This window comes from Sinocyclocheilus grahami, unplaced genomic scaffold (genome assembly GCF_001515645.1).
Source record: "Sinocyclocheilus grahami isolate Dianchi unplaced genomic scaffold, SAMN03320097.WGS_v1.1 scaffold661.1, whole genome shotgun sequence".
Lineage (NCBI taxonomy): Eukaryota > Metazoa > Chordata > Actinopteri > Cypriniformes > Cyprinidae > Sinocyclocheilus > Sinocyclocheilus grahami.
Window position 1 is genome coordinate 876,811 of NW_015505840.1, and position 11,660 is coordinate 888,470.

The 11,660-nt window shown below is 33.4% G+C and overlaps 2 protein-coding genes across 3 annotated transcripts in view; both read right to left on the reverse strand.

Annotated features, from left to right (window-relative positions):
- Positions 1-4,025: 4,025 nt before the first annotated feature.
- The window catches only part of wdfy1 (WD repeat and FYVE domain containing 1), a 17,774-nt gene continuing 10,139 nt past the window's right edge, over positions 4,026-11,660 (reverse strand). The window contains exons 6-12 of the mRNA XM_016242504.1: positions 10,320-10,432; positions 9,344-9,470; positions 7,787-7,892; positions 7,385-7,486; positions 6,610-6,740; positions 6,395-6,503; positions 4,026-4,839 (exon numbers count right to left, since the gene is read on the reverse strand). Coding sequence (XP_016097990.1) covers positions 4,780-4,839; positions 6,395-6,503; positions 6,610-6,740; positions 7,385-7,486; positions 7,787-7,892; positions 9,344-9,470; positions 10,320-10,432 — 748 coding nt within the window. The 3' untranslated portion in view covers positions 4,026-4,779. The remainder of the gene's footprint in view (positions 4,840-6,394; positions 6,504-6,609; positions 6,741-7,384; positions 7,487-7,786; positions 7,893-9,343; positions 9,471-10,319; positions 10,433-11,660) is intronic.
- The window catches only part of LOC107558841 (glia-derived nexin-like), a 29,105-nt gene continuing 23,827 nt past the window's right edge, over positions 6,383-11,660 (reverse strand). Inside the window, exons 11-12 of one of the 2 annotated variants that reach the window (XR_001605528.1) lie at positions 9,479-9,493; positions 6,383-6,394 (exon numbers count right to left, since the gene is read on the reverse strand). The gene's annotated coding sequence lies outside the window, so the exon portion shown is untranslated. Of the gene's footprint in view, positions 6,395-7,896; positions 7,919-9,478; positions 9,494-11,660 lie in introns of those variants that run through there. The other variant, XM_016242530.1, reaches the window with a different exon arrangement.

Here is an 11,660-nt window from a genome sequence, read left to right on the forward strand (position 1 = left end):
AGATCTATAATCACTACATAAACCAGAAAATACTGTAAACAGACAAAAAAAAAATGTAGGGATAAAATGTTCACAAATCAGGTGAATTATATATGAACAACCCCCTTTGTAAAAACCTTCAGAAAATAGATAAAACTGTAAATTATTTTGTGTATGTAAATAATACTAAAGTGGAGAAAAAAAATTATTTTGAGAAAATGGCCTTTAAAGATACGCATTGTAGGTGAAATCTGCAGACGCAAATAAAGTGTAATAAAATAAATGTGTATTTTTGATGTTTTATTTCCACTAGTCTAATCTCAAAATTAACTAGTGCCTGGAAAAAAAAGAAAAAGGTTTTGCATGTAGTGTGTTGCCTTAAGCTCTCTTTGTTCTCACAAAGTACAATTTAATAACTGTAATATATATATATATATATATATATATTTTATATTTTAGCCGCATATTTAAATCTCAGAAATATTCAGATTACGTAACCATTAGAAGTTACTTGCGACTGCAAACACTCACTGTTGTGGCCTTGATTATCATTTCCATGGTAAGTGACTTCTCTGATTGGTGCATTTTGCTTCAGGATGATGGGTAATGCAGTTCTTCTGAATTTGGGAGAAATCAGACGTATGGCTTCTACAGAGGCATATATAATCAATTAACCTGCTCTCTGTATGCATACAGTACAGGTGCATATCAATAAATTAGAATGTCGTGGAAAAGTTCATTTATTTCAGTAATTCAACTCAAATTGTGAAACTCGTGTATTAAATAAATTCAATTATATATATTTTTTTAATGTGTTACTTGAAATATAATAAACATTAACTGAAATAAAATATAAAAATATTTTTTCCATGTTTCCAAGAAAGCATTTCTTCTTTTCACTTAGTTTAACTAGATGTACTTAAACAACTAAAAGTGAAAATGAAATAAAAATAAAAACTATAGACATATTTAAATAAAAAAAAATGGCAAAAACACAAGTTAATTACTAATAAAGAAAACAAAAAACATTAATAAAAATTTAATAGTAGCTCAATTTTCCTAAAATAACACTGGTGTATATGGCAAATATATATATATATATACATAAAAATATAACAATGCAAATCTTATATATATATGGCAATTACTAAAAGTTTAATTCTTGCTGTAAAATTATATTGCATTCCCCCAAGCAACTTTGCATTCACTCGCAAAAGCATTAAAATATGTTTTTTCCACCCATCTCAAAATATTTATCAGGTTTTTTTTGAGTGAACACAAAAGCACTGCAATGTAATTTTTTTTCCTCCCATCTTACAATTTTCCATCACCATTTCCCTTAGAGTTCACCATAAGCATTAAAAAAAATAAACAAGAAAGAACTTTAACATGCGATTTAAATGACCAGAAGATCCATATCTCTTACATGAGATACAGCATAGATCTTTATTTTAATATTTCATTCATCTCTGGGCTGAAACTACCAGTCAGCATCAAGACTTACGTCAGTTTTCATATTAGTGGCAGAAGATTCTTGTATGAAAAATACAGACGTTTCAGCTCAACTTGGTATATAGAGGGAGAATAATACTTCATTACGGAACTACTGAAGTAAAGTAAGTTTTAGAAAAAGCACATAGAAAAACAGATCTCAAAGTCATTTAGAGTTATTTACAGTTTTAGGGTTTGATCATTAGAAGCGTGTTGAATGTCTTCAACATCTGAAGATCAAGAAAACAGTGCGTGTGATTTTACATGGTGGTTAAACTGAACCGCGATCTCGGCTAAACGTGTGACTCCCTGAAGCGTCAATAGATGTTAAGGACACATAAGAGCAATAACTCGAATCAAAAATGACTTTAAATCTTTCCGGGGATGAATCTCACGACATATTCTTGACAGATTTCGCGAGATTCACCCTTGACACACAGCAAGTTTTTATGGTAAATGAAGGAAAAATAATTAACAAAAAGAAAACAGAACTCCCTCAGTTCCCTGATGAGAAATTATAATCGTCGTCAGTATCTTTCCAAATAAATGACACAAAAATTATGTCACACACAACAACGATGTCATACAAACAGCTCTTACATTTCACACCCTGTTTGATTTTTACATTAAATGAGGAAAATCAGCTACAATCCTGCTGAAAAAAAAAACAGCATATGCTGGTTAGGTATGTTTTGAAGCATGCCTGCTGGTTTAAGCTGGTTTGAGCTGGTCTGAGCTGGTTTAAGATGGTCATGTGCTGGTCCTAAACAGCTAGCTCCTGCTCAGGACCAGTACATGACCAGCTTAAACCAGCTCATGACCAGCTAAGGACCAACTTAAACCAGCTCAAACCAGCTTAAACCAGCAGCCATGCTTCAAAACATACCTAACCAGCATATGCTGTTTTTTCAGCAGGGAAAATCTTATGAATGGGAATGAAATTATATGAAATTCGTGCTTTACACAGGCACGAATCAGCCATTTAAAAGTGAAAGTAATGCAAATGTAATGCAAACACTCGCACACGCCGTTTGTACCGTCAGATCACGAACACACACAGACTGTGCAATTCAGTGCAAGGAACAGAGAACTCGGCAAGACAATGAACGAGGGAGAACGACTGAGAGAAATGTGACAGCCGAGTGAAAAAGAGAAAATGTGAGGAGAGAGTCAAGATGAAAAGAAAGAACTAAAGTAAAACATAAACAGCGCTGGTCAGTTATAATGTTTGTAAACAGCTTGGAATTCTCTCTTCTCATTGGCCAATGTGACGTTAATTGTGAGTCGTGCGTAAACTTAAAACATCCAGCTTCAAGCTTACGCGCCAAATCTGAAGGCGTTTTGAAATAGAAGAAATATAACTATTTAAAGAAACAGTGCACCCAAAACGACATTTCTGTCACCACTTACTTACATCGCTCCAAACCTGTTAAATACAGAAAAATTTATATTCCAAAGTCATCTTAAGCCATACCATAGCTTTGACAGGAAAAGACCGAAATGTTAAAGCTCCCGACCTCCAACGCATCTCTCAAATCTCATTTGCATATAATGACCTTAGTCAGATTAGGCGCCATATTGAAATAAACAATAAACTTACGCACTTTCAGAAACTTTTAAGAGTTTTCTCTTTAGAAGGTTTTTTTTTTTTTCTCAGAAAGACCTTTCTTTCGCTGAACAATCGGTCCCTCACTGCTTCATTTTCATTCCTGTCAAAAATTACAAGTAAATATGGCACTACCCTGACTAAGGTCTATTCGTCAGGTTTGACATCAGTAAAAAATACCACTGGTTGTCACATAACCAACTGCAAACTGGTAAGTTAGATAATGCGAACATGCGAATGAGAAGAAACAAGTTAATTTAGTTGAATATTGCACAATTAATATCAAGAATGGGTCTTAAAAACTACTTTTATTGTTCGTTTTTGCCATTTTTGGTTTTAGAAGCTATTATACAGATTCAGAAGAGTTGTAATATAGTGCACAAGCCTTATGGACTAATATTATGATGCTTTGTTGGAACCCCAGTCCTTATTGACTTCCAGTGTATAGAAACAGCAGCATCAACATTCTGCTAAACATCTCATTTTCTGTTCCACAGCTGAAAGTAATTGATTTGAGTTTTGGAAAGACATAAGTAAATGTTATAAATGCTGACAATTTTGGGGATAAGCATCACTTTAAAATGAAAGTTTGTTTCAGCCATGGGATTTAAAAAAAAAAAAAAAAAAAGTGACTGCAAATTTTTAATCTCTCAATTCTGACTTTTTTCCCCTCACAGTTCTGAGTTCATATCTCACAATTCTGTCTTTTTCCATACAATTCTGAGGAAAAAGTCAGAATTGTGAGATAAAAAGGTTGCAATTACCATTTTTATTCCACAGCGGGGAAAAAACAAACAGAACTGCGAGATGTAAACTCAGAATTAGGAGAGAAAAAAAGTCAGAAATAATGCAAACTCAGAATTCTGGGGGAAAAAGTCAGAATTGCAATATGTAAATTTGCAATTATGAGTTTATAACTTGCAATTGCGAGTAAAAAAGGCAATTACTTTTTTTTTTTTTTTTTTACTCGCAAGGCAGAAACAAGTTTCCATATTTTAACTTGTCCCTAAATCAAAGAGAACGATGATTAGTGCAATAAATAGTGTTTTACAGCTGAACACTACTGTACTAACTTAACGCGTTTAATCCTAAAATGCTCCATGAATTTTAAGCTACACTTAATGTTGCTCATCTACCTGCCTGACATTTTAGAGGGAAAACGACAAGTTTGTACGGGAATGTTCCATCGTTACTATGGAACACTAATTTCCATGGTAACACGAGTGCTGGTTACTATGACCAGTAGTAGCATTCAAATTCAAAAAGGGTAAAAAGGATAAACAAGAAAGATGGCTGAAGAAGAAACAGGATGTTGGATGAAGGAATGCTTCCTGTGTTTGAATGGTACTTCTGGATAGAGGGAATACAACAAGTACAAAATGCCAGAAACCTTCAGCCTGTAATGACGAAGCTACGCGCACACACACACACAGAGAGAGAAAGGGCGCAAATATTGTGCTTTCAGAAGTACCTTGAGTTCATGTTCGCTCAAATCCAGGTCATCATACCTCATAAGAGACATGAAGACCAGATTCATAAAATCAAGGAGCATTCCAATGACACACATATTCACATACACCGTGTTGAAGTGTCCGTTTTGCACAGACTCCACAGCTGAAGGACGAGAGAGAGTTAGACAGGTAGGTGAGCGTTTCCATGACATCTGATTGCGGAGTGTGGGCGGTGCCTTCAGAAACAGCCAATCAGCGAGGAGAGAATCCCGCCGCTACACTGCTGCCCACCACCTGCGCTATGTCCCAGATCTACACACAGACCAATCAGATCATTAGAAGGGAGAAGACTTCATTCATCAAACACAATCCTCACACCATTCATCATGAAATTATTAGCAAATTTATTCTGCATACGTTTCAGGCATGAAAGTAATATGAAAAGCTTACTGCACAGTATAGTCTATAACACACTAGTAGTATTATTTGAGTATTATTTATAAACTATTATAGTATTTCATATTTTGAAGTACTTTTTTATTCATTTATTTTTTTTATTTCAATTTGAGTAATTTTGTGTGCTTTTGTCATTTTTATTATTTATTTATTATAGTTTTAAATACTACTAAACAGCATTAATTCATTTTATTTCAGTTCTAGAAATAATTAAATGTAGTTATTTCAGTTAGTTGCCATGGCAACATTTCTCATTTTCATTTCAGTTTTTTGTCTAATATTAATATTTTATTTCACTATAATGCCTTACTAGCAGTGTTATTTTATTTCAGTTTTAGTAATTTTAATACTTCAGCTTAAACTTAGTTACTTCATTTCTAATTTTTTTTGTCTAATATTAATATTTCACTATAATGCCTTACTAGCAGTGTCATTTTAGTATTTATATTCTATTATAATATTTATAATATTTTGAATTAACTTTTTACATTTTTCATTTTAGTTTGAATAATTCTGTTATGTGCTTTTGTCATTTTTATTACTTACTTATTATTCTTAAATACTTCTATATGACAAATTAATTTTTATTTCAGTTTTAGTACTGCAGCTTAAACTTATTTCAGTTAGTTGCCATGGCAACATGTCCAATTTTCATTTAGGTTTTTAATATTAATATTTTACTATGATGCCTTACTAGCAGTGTTATTTAAGTATTATTTATATATTATAGTATTTATTGATATTTTGAATTAATTATTTTTATTTTCAGTTTCCATTTAACGTTTAGTCTAACTTATAGTAATTTTGTTGTGCTTTTGTCATTTTCATTATTTTAGTTTTTCAATACTTTTATACAGCTTAAATTAATCAATATTTCAGTTTTACTTTTAGTATTTACTTTTAGTAATTTTAGTACTTCAGTTTAAACTTATTTTTTCAGATAGTTGCCATGGCCAATTTTTTTATTTTAATTTGAGTTGAATTTTTTTTATTTCAATTCCCCAAAACAGTTTTACTCAAAACAATAATGTTTTCTTTAATATAGTCACCTTTGAAATAAAAAGCTTACATTTATTTATTTTGTATGTAATTTTGTCACAAATTATTTAAACTGGGTGTTCAATCAAATAATCAAAAATCAAAGCTGATATTATTTCTGTTTCATCGGAGACAGTGAAAAGTTAAGCGCACTGAATTGTGGGAAATGATGTTCCAAGCAGTGTGATCTGTTGATATACTGAACAGTCGGATAAATGTAATAGGTAATCTAGATAATCGATGCATATAACAATAAACATACTGTGTTGATACAAATACTGCATTCTGCAGAAATAACACTAATTGTATGATGATATGCTATTTATAGTCACTAAAATACAAGAACAAAAGAGATGAAGCATGAGTGTGTGACCTTAACAACTCGATCACTCCCACACGTGACCATCAGTCCTCGGCTCGGGTCCATGTCCATGTGAGCGATGTTGTGTTTCCCTTCATGAAACGTAGCCAGAGGAGTCCGACTGCAGCACGCAAATGCAAATACAAAAGAATAAGTAAATTCATCTGATGTGTTAACACAGAATCAAACAGACAACAAGATAATTTTTTATTTTTTTTTAAACTCACTCTTCCTCTTTGATTGTGTCGTAGCAGTCGTCACACATGCGCACCTGGAACTCAAAGCCCATGATGGGGTACGTGGAGCGTTTAGAACTACACTTCCCACAGATCGCCTTACCACACTTCCTGCAGTGATGCTGGGGACAGGAAATGACACGGGCATTGCGTCATGAAGCACTGAGATGCTTCGTTAAAAGAATATTTCACCCAAAATTTTACTGATCCTCAGGCCATCCAAGATGTAGATGAGTTTGTTTCTTCATCAGATTTGGAGAAATGTAGCATTGCATCACGTGCTCACCAGTGGATGCTCTGCAGTGAATGCGTTATTATGGATTCATAATTTGGCCAGAAGCGTTTGTTTAAAGTTAAAACACCTTAGTAATGGATTTGTTTCTTTCAAACACGCAGCTTTTGTCTTCTCCAGATGTTAACTGATGGACTGGAGTGGTGTGGATTATTGTGATGTTTTTATCAGCTGTTTGGACTCTCATTCTGACGGCACCCATTCACTGCAGAGCATCCATTGCTGAGCAAGTGATGCAATGCTACATTTCTCCAAATCTGATGAAGAAACAAACTCATCTACATCTTGGATGGCCTGAGGATGAGTAAATGTTCAGCAAATTTTAATTTTTGGGTGAACTATTGCTTTAAGGCAACTTTAAAGTGCAGATGCATAGGACCAAAACAGCATCAAAATGTTTATGCACATTTATGTCAGAGGGGGAGAAACACAATAGGATCTTTATATTTTTAACTGTACTGTTGCGCTCAGTACCTGTCTGAGCCCCAGGGTCTTAGAGTCCCACATCTGCTTTATATTCCAAAAAAACGGCTGTCCGCATTTCTGACAGGAATCGCTGTCCAGCCACTGAGGAGCCTGAAAGAAAGAATTACAGAAAGAGAGATCACATACGACTCCATGACATTTTGAGTATGAGTCCCTTTCCGGTAACCATAGAGATGGATGTGAATGATGACTGATGCAGAGGTTGCCATGGCGACGCCAAGAAACTTCGTCAATGCTTCACGATTAAACAATCTGGCCATGGACACGTTCAATCATCAGTTCTAATATTTAGGGTGTGTGTGTGTGAGAAACAACTTCCTTTTTGACCAGCGAGTGCATCTGAGCTTGTATTATATCAGTATTTCTTAAGCATTTATAAGTATTAAGTACCTCTTCTCGTGTTGTCTCCATGTTCCACACTGTTATTCCTCCATCAGCAGAGCAGGACACCAGCTGATGGGTCAGCGGCAGATACCACAGCGCCTGGACCTTCTCACTGAGTCAGACAGAAAGAGAGAGAGATTGACTGACTGTCCCAGACAACTGACTTCCTGTATACTGTTGTAAGAATCTTGTTTTTTAATGTTTTTGAAAGAAGTCTCTTTTGCTCACCAAGATGGCATTAAAATACAGAAAAAACTGTATTATTGTGAAATATTATTACAATTCAAAATAGCTGTTTTCTATTTTAATATATTATAAAATGTAATTTATTTCTGTGATTGAAGCTGAATTTTCAGCATCATTACTCCAGTCTTCAGTGTCACATGATCCTTCAGAAATCATTCTAATATGTGACCCTGGACCACAAAACCAGTCATAAGGGTCAATTTTTTGAAATTGAGATTTATACATAAATAAGCCTTCCATTGATGCATGGTTTGTTAGGATATAACAATATTTGGCCGAGATACAACTATTTGAAAATCTGGAATCTGAGGGTGCAAAAAAATCTAAATATTGAGAAAATCGCCTTTAAAGTTGTCCAAATGAAGTTCTTAGCAATGCATATTACTAATCAAAAAATAAGTTTTGATATATTTTCGATAGGAAATTTACTAAATATCTTCATGGAACATGATCTTTACTTAATATCCGAATGATTTTTGGCATAAAAGAAAAATGTATAATTTTGACCCATACAATGTATTGTTGGCTATTGCTACAAATTTACCCCAGCGACTTAACACTGCTTTTGTGCTCCAGGGTCACAAATGCTGATTTGCTGCTCAAGAAACATTTCTGATTATTATCAGTGTTGAAAACAGTTGTGCTGCCCAATATTTTTGTGAAAAATGTGATACATTTTATTTTTTTAGAATTCTTTGATGAATAGAAAGTTCAAAAGAACAGCATTTATTTGAAATGGAAATCTTTTGTAAATAAGCATCTTTACTGTCTGTCACTTTCGATCAAATTAATGCATCTTTTCTTAATAAAAGTATTAATTATTAAATGACCCCCAACTTTTACATCACTCTGCAGTCTCTTTAATCTCTCATAATAGAATAATTCAAACTCAAATCGATCCTTCACATTCATTTATTTACTTATTTGGTAAGCATCTATGAAATAAGAAGATAAAAGTACAGTCAAACGGTCATTATTGCAAAATAAACCCCGTAAAGGTCTCAATCTGAAGTGATTTATTTTGCGATAAGGAGCAGTTGAGTGTGTGTTATCTCTTACATCCCTACCTTTGAATGTGTGGGCTGAAATATGTCAGAACCGGTGTATTATAGAAGTATTTTACACATGCTCAACGACCATTAATGAAACAGAACGTCATGAAAATCATTCACTTTCAGAATTTTCTTTATAAGAAATGGAACTGAAAATGGAAAAATAGTTCTCAATCTTGGTTTCTATGCCATTTACAGCCTGGTAGCACATGTAGCAGTGATTCATCGGGTTATTACTGGCAAGCATGTGTGTGTGTGTTCTCACTGGTGTCCCTGCAGTAGTAATGTGCGTCCCTGTCTGCCACCAATGTCCCACATGATCACACTGTTATCAGACGCTCCGGAAAACAGCCACCTCTGAACCGGATCCCAATATAACGCACCAACACTACCTACAGACAGAGAGAGAGACAGACACAGAGAGAAGGGTGTTAAAGAGGTGGTTCACTGTTTTTTTTCTAGGCTTGATTGTGTTTACGGGGTGCAGTCTAGCATGTGTTAATGTTTTGTTTTTTTAAAAACGCATTATTTTTCACATAATTTACCTTTATTCGACACAGCTCTGTCCCTTCTCTGAGAAACGCGCTGATCATTTCCTGCTTTTATGAAGCCCCTGCTCAAACAGCAACTTTACACACTGACTAACGTTAAAAAAGTGAAATCGCAATCAACCACCCCTTTAAAGGAAATGTTTAGGTGTGAAATCAGTTTCTTTTCTTTCATAAAACTGTGAAGACAATCACACAAGACACTCAGATACACATGTATGTGTTGAGTAAAAGCAAGCTCTAGTTTAGAGACAAAACTGTGCTCAAAAGTAAGCAAAAATTTTACTAAATCTGACTATAAGGCATTAAAGTATTATTACATTACCATTATGAATTTCTGTAAAGCTGCTTTAAAACAATGTATATTGTGAAAAGAGCCATACAAATAAAATTAACTTGACCTTTAGGGATGTCCTTAAAGTTATAAATTACTCAGAAATAAAGTAAATAATGTGTTAAAGTATATATATATATATATCTATAGATATAGATATATAGCTTTACAGAAATTCATGATTTAACTTTAATACCATAAAACATTATTATAATTTTTTATGTATTAATTTTTATATTTTACAAATAATTAAAAAAAAAAATTACGCCAGAATACTAAAACAATTTCAGCTTTTCTATTAGGCTTTATATATATATAAATAAGCAGGGTAAACGTGTGTGTATTTTTAGCTGTCTTACCTTCATGTCCCTTTAGTGTAGTAATGACAGAACACGTCTGTTCGTCCAGTTTCAGCAGAGTGATCTGCCCTGAATGATCTCCCACAAAAGCATGCTGGGTATCGCTATCATATCTACATGTGTGGTCAAGAATTAATAACCTTAAGACAGTTTATAACACTAAATTATTTGCCAGTCCATTTAAATGCATAACGACTCAATCAATTGTATCAAGATTACTGGTATCAAATCTTTGAAAGACATTCAGGAACTAGATATTCATGAGCAGAACTGTATATTCGACTTAAAGTTACACTACCTTTCAAAAGTTTGAAAGAAATAATACTTCCATTCAGCAAAGACATTAAATTGACAAGAAATGACAGTAAAGGCATTTATGATGTTACAAACATAAAATGTTCTTTTGAACTTTCAATTCATCAAATAATCCTGAAAAAATAAATGCATCCATCCATCGGTTTTCACAAAAATCTGAAGCAGCACAACTGTTTTCAACATTGATAATAATCAGAAATGTTTCTCGATGAGCAAATCAACATATTAGAATGATTTCTGAAGATCACGTGACACTGAAGACTGGAGTAATGAAGCTGAAAATTCAGCTTTGATCACAGGAATTAATTGCATTTTAAAATATATTCATATAGAAAACTATATTTAACTATTTTAAATAGTAATAATATTTCACAATATGTCTGCTTTTACTGTATTTTTGATCAAATAAATGCAGCCTTGGTGAACATAGATACATCAACTCTACAAAACACACACTACCAGAGTTAGGGGAAGTTATTTTCCATATTAGAGTATTACACTATTGCACTGCTCCAAACAAAATATAATGACTTTACATTGTTACTTTTTAATCATAGATGAAGAGTTTGGTTCCAAAATGCGATAAATGCTTTTTTTTTTTTTTATTGAGTTTCCACCAAAATCAGTATTGCGTAGCTTGTCAGTGTAAGTGTTTTTATTAATGCCATTAATGTTTTTGTTAATACAGCGTATAGCACTAATCAACTAAATGAATGTAACATGGCAAAGATGAATGCACTTTTAGAAGTTGAATGTAAGGGAAATGTCATTTTGGAATTTCTGTGGTTTAATGTGATTTTGTTGTTCATGATGAAATTTTCTTTTATTGTTGTAATTTATAGCATTAAAGGGGTCATATGATGCTGCTAAAAAGAACATTATGTTGTGTATTTGGTGTAATGAAATGTGTTTATGCATTAAACACATTATTTTTCACATACTGTACATTATTGTTTCTCCTCTATGCCCCGCCTTTTTGAAACACGTCGATTTTTACAAAGCTCATCGTTCTGAAAAGCGAGGTGT